General features: G+C 39.3%; 1 protein-coding gene across 1 annotated transcript; it reads left to right on the forward strand.

The window, feature by feature from the left end:
* The first annotated feature begins 282 nt into the window (after positions 1–282).
* On the forward strand, positions 283–13064 carry GTPBP6 (GTP binding protein 6 (putative)). The gene is made up of 10 exons (XM_048934464.1): positions 283–896; positions 3340–3477; positions 3913–3983; positions 5653–5783; positions 6674–6744; positions 7201–7359; positions 9104–9312; positions 10088–10236; positions 10549–10701; positions 11143–13064. The coding sequence occupies exons 1-10, from the start codon at positions 509–511 to the stop codon at positions 11282–11284; spliced, it is 1611 nt and encodes a 536-aa protein (XP_048790421.1). The 5' UTR covers positions 283–508; the 3' UTR covers positions 11285–13064.
* Positions 13065–13087: the final 23 nt, after the last annotated feature.

The following is a 13087-nucleotide window of genomic DNA, read 5'->3' on the forward strand; positions in this document are numbered from 1 at the left end:
AACACCTCCAAATGCCAACGCAGCTCCGGGAGAAAAATGAATTCAAAGAGGAAGGTCCGGGGTTGGGAGCCCTGCAGCCGGCAGGAGCCCCGCAGGAGCTGCGTCCCGTCCCTGCATCCCTTACACGGGCCTCTTCTCGTGGAGGTAACGGCACCAGCCCGCCGGGCCCGGGCGCCTACGCGGAACCGGACGAGAGCGCCGAGGCGACGGGCGCGGCCCAACCGACGGCAGCGGGAAGAGAACGAGGAGGGGCAAGAGGAAGCCGGGCTCACTCACCTGCCCGCCGTGAGGGGACGTCGCCCCAACGGCCAAGCGCGCGTCCACGCCGCCTCCCTTTCCTCAGCCGCAGCCACCCGGGCCCCGGCCCCGCAGCCCGGCATCAATCACGGCCGCCCTTCAGCCAATCGGCGGCGGGGATGGCGGTCACGCGGGGCGGGTCGCGCAGACTCACGGAGCGCCCCTGCCGCGCGGCCTCCGTTACGGCCCGCCCTCTCGTCGAGGTCGCGCCATGGGGCCCGGCCGCCTCTCGCGGGCGCCGCTGCTGCTGCTGCACTGCCGCCGGGCGCTGAGCGCGGCCCGCCGTTCCCTGAAACCGCCGTACAGCCGCTCGCTCGGCTCTGCCGCCGCCGCCCTCCGCCTGTGTGCTCCTCAGCGGCCGCCGGACGGGCGGGCGGGCGGCAGGGGGCGGTGGAAGGGAGGAGCGGGTGCCGGCGGGGATGATGATAATGATAATGACGGCGATGAAGATGAGGAAGAGGAGGAGGACGAAGAAGATGACGCAGAGCTGGAGGAGCTGCTCGGCCCCTCGCCGCTCGAGCCGCAGCTCGGAGCGCACCGCGTGGCTGTGGTGCAGCCGGCGGTGAGGTGGGGCCCGAAGAAGCCGCTGCTCACCACGGGTGGGTGGGAGCAACGGGCGGGCGGAAGGCGGCGTCTGCAGCCCCCGTTGCTCCTGTGGGGTTGGGGCAGGCGGGAAGGGCTTGTAGCCATTGGGCTGCGCTCTGTCAGCAGGGCAGAGCAGGGAACGAGCGGCCTTAGGCAAGTTGTCGGGGTTGTGAAGGAGTGGTTTTGTGCGCTTAGGAACACGAGTCGCACGGAGATGTGCTGGGTGCCCCGTCCCTGGAGATGCCCAAAGTCAGGTTGGACGGGGCTCTGTGCAGCCTGATGTAGCTGTAGTCCCTATCCCTAGTGGCCCTGTTCGTTGCAGGGGATTTGGACTTAGCTGTGCTTAAAGGGTTCCTTCCAACTCAAGCAATTCTACAATTCTGTGACACATTCACCAGTAAACCTCTTGTCAGGGCCTTGAAGTCTGTTATGGAGGACCTAAATTCTATTTAGTTTCATCAGTGCAACAGATTACAACAAATTATCCTTTTACAGAATAAAATTTGTAACTTTTACAGGATTTACATAACTGTTTCCACTTTAGAACTGGAAAAAAAAAAAAAAAAAAAAAAAAAAAAAACCTACATATCACTCAGAAAGTAGAGTCTCCTATTTATTTCCATGGAAACTACAACAGATACAAAGAGCAAATTATTTGATAGAGCAATTCCTCAGCCACCAAACACTAGTTTTCAGCACAGCCATCACCATTAGCTAAGCATTTTTGCCTGTACTGAACAGGAGCCTGCATGCTGCGAGCAAAAAAATCTGCACCAGTGAGGGAGATGGATGTGCATGGCCATCTGGAATGTGGCTTATCTTTCACATCTCTCATGCCACTGCTGAAATGCACCACCTGCTGCATCACTGTGCTCATGTCCACTGCTTGCTCTCCATAAATGCTCAGCATGCATTGATGACTGTCAGCGGGTGCCATTTCTTTCAGCATGGAGGAATTCAGTGACACATTTGTTTCATCCGCACTTCCATGTTAGACACCATTGTGTCAGGTTGTCCCTCTGCTGCCATCTGTCACACAGCAACCACATGTAATGGAACACTGGTGTGAAGGTCCAACTTCAACTGCTGTACCATTAACATCTGCTTCTGATGTCATGGGCCAACATCATTAAATAGAAAGCATTACTTTTGGAGTGGCCTTCATATAAAGGCACCTTTCGGTCCAGTTGTACAGAATAATAGCAGCTGAGTCTACTGCTCTTGATAGACCCTTGTAGCCCATGTTATTTTGTACAGGGCTTTGCACCGGAGATGTTTAAAATGAACAAGATTGAAATCTGTGCCCTTAAGCACATCAGAAATCAGTGTAGATACTTACATGAACAAGTGCCAGTGGAGTTAGCGTCAGGTATCTTAGTTGTTACCCTCAGAGTGTCTGGTATGATGCTATGTTGCAGTTCTAGGAGGAAACGTTGTTGCTAACACACCAGCAATTGTGGCTTAACCCTGCAGGTGGCTGAGCACCACGCTGCCTCTCACTCAATCCCCCCCTTTCTAGTGGGATGGGGAAGAGAATCTGGAAAGAACAAAAGTAGAATTCATGGGTTGAGGTAAAACTATTTACTAAGCCAGAAGAAAGGATAGCAGATATGATCATGTATATACATATTTATACATCCATAAATGTATGTATAATACGAATGTATATAATAAGTGCTGCACAAGCAGTTGCTCACCACCCCCTGACCAATGCCCAGCTAGCCCACCAAAAAGCAGAACAGAGAGAGATAAACTTTTCCCCCCTTCAAAACTCCTTCCACATGATGTCATATGGTATGGAATATCCCTTTGGCCAGTTTAAGTCAGCTGTCCTAGTTTTTCCCCCTCCCCCCCCCCCCCCCCAGCTCCTTAGGCCCTTTGCTGAGAGTGGCCTTGGCTGTATACAACACGGCTTTGCAGCACCTACAAACATCAGTGTTGTCAACATTGTTTTTCTTCTAGAACTAAAATTACAGCATCATACCAGACCCTCTGAAGAAAACAATTCCATCCCAGCTGAAACTAAGACAGCAAAGTATGCAGTATTAATAATTCTTTACATATTGCTACAAAACAGCAAGGAATTAATCACATACTTTTGTGCTCGTCTGAAGTAAGTTTATTTTAAACCCAGTTACTCATCTTAGTTTTTAAGACTAAAGCACACTGTTTAGGCGAAAGGCTTTCTTGATTACAAAATCCAATATTCTTCAAAATCAAGAACCATAAAAATAATTTACAGTGGTAGCAAGATGCTTTTGTGTAGTAAAATTACATCAAACTATGAGTTTAAACAGCTCCTTATGCTGCTGTTTGAAATAATTAAATTAGTAGAATTTAGGTGTTGACTACAGTCTTTCCCTGTTCCTGCACGTCTTGTAGTTACTGGAAATTTAAGCAACTGATAGGTTTCAATCTTTTTTTTTTTTTCCTTTTTCTGTGTGTGTGTTTCTAAAGCTGAATTACAGATTGCTGAAGCCGTTGCTCTTGTAGATACCCTTCAGAACTGGACAATTTTAGATAAAATAATTATTCCTACCAAAAATCCTGACAAGAAGTTCATTTTTGGCAAAGGAAACTTTGAGGCTTTGACAGGTAAGAACTGAGATTTTTCAGCACTGCATCTTTGTTAGAGGAAACCTTCTATAGCTGAACTATTTGAGGATAGGTATAAACATTGAGGAAGAGTAGAGGAGTTTTGTAATCCATCCAATAGCTTTGCTAACAAATCAAAGTGGTGTTTTTAAAAGGTAACAAAAGCAACACCGAATAGAATTGACTCATACTTATTTGAAATATGTCTGGCAACTTAATCTCTATGTTGAAGTGATTGGCATAAGTGAGAAGGGCAGCTGTTTTTGACATAGTGTGAAATCAGTGCAAGTACGACTGTTCTGTGGTCAAGGAGTATGATGTCATTTGGTGTTTTGTGAGCTCTGTGCTCAGTGCAAAGTGGTTTTATATTCTGTATATTTCAAAAAGAGAATCGACATTTAACTCTGCATTTTGTATTGGCAATCCATCTTCTAGAAAAGATTAAAAAATTACCCCACGTGACAGCTGTCTTCTTGAATGTGGAAAGAATATCTTCAGTAACAAAGGTAATTAAATATAGTATCAAATCATATTCTTTGCACAGTGTTGTTCGGAAGATGCTGGTGATATTAGTAGGGTCAATTCTGGCTCTGAACTTGCAAATGATGATAAATGAAGCCAGCTGGACTGAATTTTGTCAAAAGCAAGCTTAATTCCTGTTATGTTTCTCCAGTTGATTTAAGGATATTTTATGCAGCCATCATGCATGAAACTTTCCTGCAGCCTAATGGCCATTTAGACTTTGCTCCAACTTCTGCCATGGGCTCCATGTAAAACGTTGGAAAAGTTACTTGAGTCTTTTATACAAAATGGGGGTGAAAACATTGCTCTTGTGAAGAAATGTCAAGGTTTTGGATTAGATGCATGCACTAGTTTCTGTACCTCTGTAGATGTTGGATCTCTTTTCTGTAGTGCTACGGTTGCTGTATTGTATGTGAGCTATAAATTGAATGTGAGCTATAAATTCAAAGCGAGCCTGTATCTCAATTTTTTATATATTTGAACTTTAATTCCTGATGATTCTTAAAAAGAAAATGTATTGCGAATGGATAGATTGCTTGGGGGGAGAAGCATGCTTAGCTGTTCAGCTTTTTTTTAATTTTTTTTTTTTTTAACACTGTGGTAGTAAAATAACTGGCAGATGAACCCTAATGCTCTTTAAAATACTTAGGCAAAGTAAAATAAATACTTACTAGCTTTTTTTGCATGTACAGTGTCATCCAGGGTGTAAAATAATACAAACACTGTAAGCAAACATTAATCCTTTGCAGATAATTTTGAATACATTCCCTGGATTGTAAAATGAGTGCAGATAGATACCTTTAAGAGACAGTTATCTTGAGCACTTCAATTTACTGATGAAACGGAAATTGAAAATGTTTCACAAAGGTTACCATCTACTTTTTATTCCATAATTCCGACTTTGTCTTTTTAGTATAAGATTTACTAAAAAACTGTTCTCAAATCTAGATCTAAGTGCAATTTGACGGGGTATTGATTCAAGAAAGTATATGAGAATCAAACACTCAGGTCATTCTGGATCAAACACTTACAGATCATTCTGGATTTTAGAGATGGTGATGGGAAACTGCTGCATACTTTAAGTACTTTAACTCTCTTTTTCTGAATTTGGGCAGTTTGTGGTGAGGGGTTTAGTACTTCAGGGAAGGCTGGTCATGCAATAATTGTCCTGGCTTCCTCCCTGTCTGTATATATATATATATATATATATATATATATGTATGTATGTATGTATGTATGTGTATATGTTGTTTTTTTTTAGTATCAGTAACTGTTCTGCTTTTTCTTTATTTTCCATATCTTTTGCCATATGAGCTTTTAGTAATTATTTTTTGAAAGGGCTTAAGCACTGAGATTTTTTTTCATTATTTAATGCTGTGAGATGTCCTGTAAGACCTGTTTTCAGAATCTATTCAAGGCAATAAAAGGATTCTTGTTGAATTAATTGGGCGTACATGTAAAGTTCTACCTTCCAAACTCATCTTTCTTTCTGCCCTATCAAAATTTTGATTTGGGGTGCTCATAATCATTATCCATCCATTTAAAGAGAATCCTCTGAATCCAGCTAACCGTAATCCTGTGTACTAAGATATTTACTGATATTCTGTTATTGGGCAGAAAACATCTAGTTTGTTTTGTTTTACATGGCTAAAGAAAGAACTGGAAGATGCCTGGGGTGTGAAAGTCTTTGACAGATACACAGTTGTGCTTCATATTTTTCGTTGTAATGCGAGAACTAAGGAAGCAAAACTCCAGATTGCGTTGGCTGAAATTCCACTCCTCAGGTACCTCAAGTTGTCCAAAGTACATACTGATATTTCTGTATTTTGTGACAATGTTTTTACATTAACAGTATAGTACTGTACTGTAAAGAAAAATGATGCTGTTTTGGTTGTTGCATCCTATTCTCAATCGTTGCCAGGAGCATACGCTCTGGAACAGGTTGCCCAAGGAGGCTGTGGATGCCCCATCCCTGGAGGCATTCAAGGCCAGGCTGGATGTGGCTCTGGGCAACTTGTTCTGGTAGTTGGAGACCTTGCCCATAGCAGGAGGTTGAAACTAGATGATCCTTGTGGTCCTTTTCAACCCAGGCCATTCTGTGATTCTATGAACATTGAAATATTTGCTTTAATGTAATTGCCTTAAACTTGTACAGTACTGAAGACAAAACCAGAGTGTTGAGTAAATAATGTTACAAAATATATTTCTGCTTGAAAGTTCCTGGTTCTTTCTAATGTGGAAAATGGATTGCAAGATTCTATACGAATTAGGATAGATGTATTTCCTATATAAAATGAATAGTTATAATGAGGAAAGCTATAAACAAGAAATATTAAAGGCACTGATTTTTATTTACGAATTAGAAACATCTGTACATGGAAGCTGGTGTGAGTTGCATGGATGTATCAGTCATCTTTGGCTTTCTGAAATTTCAGAACAACCAGTATAATTTACTGAGATGCATCGTTTTTCAAACCACAGCTGGGGAGCCAGAAATAATGGATTTTTTCACCAGGCAGTTTTTCCCCATGAGCAGTCTTTATTTACACCTGTTTCTTCTAGTGTTTTCATCTGTACTGTTAGAATGTCAATAGTGCTACGTATTTGCTAGGCATTTTTTAAGATAGCTTTATTAAAGTAGTCCGCTTGTAATTAATTATTACTGCACTACCAGGTCAAATCTAAAAACTGAGGTGTCTCATCTAGATCAGCAGAGAGGTGGATCAAGATACATCATGGGCTCAGGTAAAGTGGAAATATTTTCATGAATTGGAGGATTCTTTTTTCTCCATAATTAACATAATTAATTATATCTTATTTTACGGGGGGAGGCTGGGAGGAAAGGCAGTTTGTGTTCTTCATCTTACTTAAGTGAACGTACAAAAGATTTGTGGGAAAGTAATCTTAATTGTGACCATAATAAAGTTTTAATGCTCAATAAGTGGCCATGGGCAAATTATTTGTTACCACAGGAGAACATCATAAGCGTACATGGTTATTCTAAAGTTCTTAGTGTATGTTTTAATAAATATTTATCACTCTGATTCTATGTTTGGCAAGAGTACATAGTTTTAGTTGCTTATTTATAACGTCATATCCTCTAGTGGATATGAGGATAACTCACTCACTTTCCAGATGTCCAACTGTTATTTACTGTTCTGTTTTAGACTGTTCTGCCAGTTACTCTTACGTATTTTTCAGGTGAAACTTTCATGGAGACACAGAATCGTCTCTTGAGAGAAAAAGAACTTAAAATTAGGAATGCCTTGGAGAAACTAAGAAGAAAAAGATCTTTGCTCAGAACTCAGCGCAGAAAACGCGAGTTTCCAATTATCTCAGTAATGGGCTATACTAATTGTGGTAAGCAAAAGCAAAATTGTAGCACAAAAAAGCTTACCTTGTCTAATTTTTAATAAGAATGTCTAGCCAGAATCTGATTTGAGTATAAATAGGCTTTGTATTTTAAGTAAGTTTTAGATTGTGTAATGAGTGTATGTCAATTAGGTTATAATTAGGAAAGCAGATAACGTTTGTTACAGTAAGATGTTTCTGCGGACATGTTCTGGAGAAATTCCCAATTCCTATTGTGTGAAAGGATTTTACGTTTAGTGTTGAAGACTATTGCTAGTGTCCTGTTGTTGGGCTCCTCACTGCAAGAAAGACATTGAGGCCCTGGAGCACGTTCAGAGAAGAGCAAGAAAGCTGTGAGAGGTCTGGAGCACAGGTCTTATGGGGAGCGGCTGAGGGAGCTGGGACTGTTCAGTCTGGAGAAGAGGAGGCTCAGGAGAGACCTTATTGCTCTCTATAATTACATGAAGGGAGATTGTGGTGAGGTGGGAGTTGGCCTCTTATCCTATTAACTAAGAGGAGATAGAAGGAATGGCCTTAAGTTGAGCCAGGGGAGATTCAGGTCAGACGAGAGGAAAAGCTTCTTCTCCAAAAGTGTGGTCAGGCGCTGGAATGGGAGGTGATGGAATCACTGTCCAAGAAGGTATTCAAGAAACATTTAGATATTGTACTGAGGGACATGTCTTAGTGGGGAAATATTGGTGGTAGGTGGCCAGTTGGACTGGATGCTCTTGGAGGTCTTTTCCAACCTTAGTGATTCTGATTCTATGACTCTGTTATGTCTTATGATAGAGAACAGTACAGGTCACTAGGTAAATTCAGGAGAGGTGGGCAGCTAATCTGAGAAATTTAAGAGACACTGTAGCTTTTAATTGATTAATGTGTAGTATTTAAAGAAATGCTTTTAAGATAATGTAAGTAAAGTCAAAGCTTTTTTTTTGTAGGTTTTTTTTGTTTTTTTGTTTCTTTTTTCTAATAGTTTACAACTCATACGCAAGGCATAAATTGACATTGGACTAGACGCTTTTTCAGTTTATATTATTTTAAAACTACTTCATTTTATTATTCAACATCTTTATTAAAAAGAAACTTACCTTGCACTAATTTTATAATCTGTTACACTGACACTTTAAAGCTACTTTTAAAAATGAAGATTCAACAAAGCATCTGTGGTAGAACTTTGCACACATAATGGAAGTACTTTTAGCTAAAGTGTTCCATATGTATTCTAGATAATGACTGGAAATTCTGTGAAATATTCATGAAAAGTTAAGTCCAGTTCTAGTCTTTTGTTCATGACAGAACACCTACTAAAAGCATAAAACTAATTAAAACATATATTATTAATGCTTCTGGTGGTTGTTGGATTTAACAAGGAAATATTAAATTGTTTAATTTCAGAGCAGAAGTACAGAGGAGTTTTGAAGTGTTGTCACTGGCATGATTCTTTAGATAGTCTTAGAGGTAAGATGTAGGTAGATCAGTGCAGATCTGTTCAGTCCGTGATCATCTCATGATTTCACAGCAGAACCCTCAGATGTGGCCTTAAATCCAGCTCCAAGTTTAAAAAGTTAAGATTATCTTGGATTTCATGACACAATATAGATAACAAGTCATAGGTTAGACTTGACTTAAACTAGCGAACTAGATACAAAAGGATATGTTACACCATAAAACTCACCTGAATCTTGCAAATTAGAATTTTACTTGAAGTCATTAAAATTTTCTCTTTTTGTTTTGGTTTTGTTTTAATTAGGGAAAACTACATTGATCAAAGCCTTGACGGGGGAAGCAGGAATTCAACCCCGAAATCAGCTGTTTGCTACTCTTGATATTACTGCTCATGCCGGCTATCTGCCCTCACATATGGCAGTCATATATGTTGACACTATTGGTTTTCTGACTGATCTTCCACATAATCTGGTCGAGTCCTTTTCAGCTACATTAGAAGAAGTTGCTTACTCAGTAAGTGGTTGACTACAAATATTAAAAATTAAATCAGTTTTCTTTTAGGTAATCTTTGCCCCATCAGGAAGGGGGAACTTAACTGGCATGCTGTTCTTTGTATCTGATGTCCTTAATAACATGCTTTTACTTTAGGCAAGTCCTGAAGTGGTCAGGCCATTGGACTAGGTTTTATTTGTATGTCTCTTCCAAGTGAACTATTCTACTCTCTGAGGACAGAGATATAAACAAAGCTTGTATCCTCAAAAATAAAGAAATTCAGTGGTAATTGGATGCCCAGCCGAGTACTTCTGGGGATTGGAGTGTGTAATAACAGGAATTTCAAAAGCTAACTGCAGCTGTCACTTTTGTTTTTTCATGTGTTAGGTGAAAAGCAATAAATTTACATTTCATTATTGTTTTCTAAAGTTTGAGGCAGTGTCTTGAGCAAAAAAGCTGAAATATTTTGAATGCAAATATTGAGTTTTCTTGGTTTTTATCGTGGTTTGCCTTAAATCTGTGACATTTCTAATCGTATATGTTCTTGAAACTGGTAACTTTTATATAAAACTTCCTAAGTGAATCACCAGTAACAGTATCTCAAGAGCTATGGATAAGGAAAGTATTGATTTAATAGCATTCTGATAGTTCATTTTATAGTGTTAACCTGACAGAATATTTTCTAGTGGATAGAAAAGTAGCTTGTATAAAACAAATGCAAAAATAGTATGAAATCTCTACAACCCAGTAACTGAAATGTTCCATTAAGTAACTTCTGTATATTGATGCTTGCTAGGATCTGATAGTTCATGTGAGGGATATTACTCATCCTGAAACCATCCTCCAGAAAGCAAGTGTTTTATCAGTTCTGAAGAATCTTAATCTTCCAAACCATTTGCTGGAATCAATGGTGGAAGTTCATAACAAAGTGGATTTGATAGAAAGGTAAGCAAGAGATGCCACATGTACTTAAACATTTCTTATGTTCTGGATGTTTCTCAATTCTAGAAGAGAGTACACACTTCTGAATACATGTTTTTCCATCTTTACATATACAAGTTTTTCAATCTTAACAGATGTAGCCATGGTCTTAAAACTTAATTTATTATCCTTAAATTTCAAAAGAAATCATTTGTGTCATACAAGAAGCAGTCTCTGTAGAGATGTGTGACGTAACACAGCTAAATTGTCTGTGCTTGGAATATTTTCACAGTCTAATCTTGACTTAAAAACTTGTGGATAACTATTACTTTTCAGCTATGAACCCACTGAAGAAAATGCTTTAGCTATTTCTGCTCTACATGGGCATGGTTTAGAAGAGCTGAAAGAAGAAATAGAGAAAAAAATTCTGAAAGCAACGGGAAAGAAGATTCTGACAATTACAGTCAACTTACAGGGACCTCAGCTAAGGTAAACAATTTTGAGTTTTAAGGACTTGAGACTTAAGAAGGACAGATATGAAACTCAGTCTTGCAGGTCTTAAATTTGCCAAAACATACCACACTGATTTTAATTTTCTTTAAGAACTGTTGTGATGATTGTTTGATAGCTTATTGAAAGTAGCCATGGTAGATACTGTGTTTATACTGCAAGGTAACTTTTTGAAAGACCATTCCACCTGGTCCTGGAGCAAGATTTCTGGGGAAAAAATCCAAACCAGAGATCTGAAACATTTATGTAAATACTATATTTTATTTCCAAACAGCAAGTAGCAAATGAAAAGTTAAGTGAGGAACTTCATCTTTTATGGCGTTGAATTACTTAGATTGGAACACGTAGACCAAAAACAAAGATCACATTTTGTGCACTTCAGGATACCTTTAAGATGCTAATTCACACTCATTTTTACAGTTGGCTCTATAAAGAATCAACGGTTCAGGATGTAGACGTCATGCCTGATGATGGTACAGCCAGGGTGAAGGTGATCATCAGCAACTCTGCTTTTGGCAGATACAGAAACCTCTTTCCTAGCAGTAAGATTTTTGTACCATGAAATCCTTCTGTCAAAAAAGACACTGATCTCATTAAGAAGACTGGAATTAAGCTAGTGGCCTGGATACTGGAGAGTTTATTTCTTAACCAGTTGATGCTTTCGACACGTTGTAGAAATGGACGGTGATTCAGAAAACTTTTGTTTGAAAACAACAGCTTTGAGCTTCATTCTGGCAACAAGAGCAAGGATAGCAGTAATTTTTATGTTGGAATAGTCATTGACTCTGAACCTCAAATGTGGAATCACAGGATGGCATCTAAGTTAACCTTCAGGAAAATACTACATCATATAATGACTTTTTTAATACCATTTTTCAGAATAAAATATTTGTTACAGACAAGGTGTCCCTTGGTCATCAAAAAATGAAAGTTACTGAAGAAAACACTGTTGCCTGTATATAAATAATAGAGATATTTCCACGTATTCTGCTTGAATATTTACTTAAATAAATGCCATTTATTACTGCAGTGAAGCAGAAACAACACTGATGTGTATATTTAAGCAAGTAATAAAGTGAAAAGTGAGCTGTGAACATCTTCATCCACAATACCCACTACTGTGTCAATCCTTACTGAAAAAACGTCAGTATTACAGAAAGGAGAAACAAAACTGTATTTCAGTCTTTAGTACACAAAAAAAGATTTATTAGGAAAAGAGACAAGACACTTGAAAGGTACAAAAGATAGGCAGAAAAACATTCTGAGTTAGAACAGCACTTCGTGCACGTGGCGGCTATTTAAAGAACCAAACTGAATGACTGCTCTCTATGAAGTAAACACAAGTGAGATCAAGCATAAACAGCACTGTAAATAAGCATTTAGAAAGTCTTCTAACTAAGTGGAATGTTTGGTTTTCACTCCTACATAGTCTGCAATTGTGGGAGACTGCATGAAGAGGTAGCATCTTCGCCTTTCATCCCTAGAAGTGAAAGGTAACTTTGATCTGGTATTAAGTAGCAATCCATTTGGAAGTTAGGCAGCTACCTACTGCAAACACAACATCTTGCCAGACACTTCAACTCAATTTCTATGTGTAAAGTGCATATAAAAAGTGAGGTATGTTGATGACGCTGCATAGTAACTTTATACAATGCCTCTTTTGTTTTAGCCCTGATCTTTGTCCTTCCTCTTACCTTCACGATCATCTGTTATTGCACAGTTCATTTAGAAAAATAGAATTAATTTACATAAAACAGTGTTTAAGCAAGTAAAGAATACTTATCAAGAGGAAAAAACTATAGTACTACAAAAATATGTAAATAAAGGAACATCAGTCGTGAAACCTCACATAAGCATGACGATCCAATGATCTGTATTTTTAGAGCAGTCTGAGTTCAGACAGAAAGCAGACACATATGAAACTAATTTCTAATGTAAGAGGTGTTTTTGCAGCTCCTAATATAAAAACATTTTACTGCAGCAGACAAAACTGTCCATGGGTCTGACTGTGGCAGAACTGGCATCGATGATAACAAGAACAAAGTGTTCTGTTACACATCTCTTAAAAATAGTAGGAATGTTGTGACTACCATGCTGGTGAAATGGTTCACAACTGATATTCAGCACATGATACAGCTAATACTAGATCTCCAGATTGATATGCATATAAAGATTGTGGCAAGTAAGAATATCAGTATCTTTGATAGGTTAAAAATTTTTTTTTCAATTGCTCACTTGTATATTCAATACAAACCATGAAAACAGCAAGTTAGTTTCACACTGATAAAATACTGAGAATTGGGGTTGCAAGTATGTGCAGAAAGAAAATAAAATCACAGAATGATTTGTGCAGTTAGTGACATTT

This window comes from Lagopus muta, chromosome 1 (genome assembly GCF_023343835.1).
Source record: "Lagopus muta isolate bLagMut1 chromosome 1, bLagMut1 primary, whole genome shotgun sequence".
Lineage (NCBI taxonomy): Eukaryota > Metazoa > Chordata > Aves > Galliformes > Phasianidae > Lagopus > Lagopus muta.

What these genes read in the sequence shown, in the direction of transcription:
- GTPBP6 (XM_048934464.1), top strand. Translation starts at nt 509, where the DNA reads ATGGGGCCCGGCCGCCTCTCGCGGGCGCCGCTGCTGCTGCTGCACTGC. An exon ending in AAGATACATCATGGGCTCAG is followed by an intron (nt 6,745 to 7,200) that starts GTAAAGTGGAAA and finishes CGTATTTTTCAG; the next exon opens with GTGAAACTTTCATGGAGACA. An exon ending in TTACAGGGACCTCAGCTAAG is followed by an intron (nt 10,702 to 11,142) that starts GTAAACAATTTT and finishes TCATTTTTACAG; the next exon opens with TTGGCTCTATAAAGAATCAA.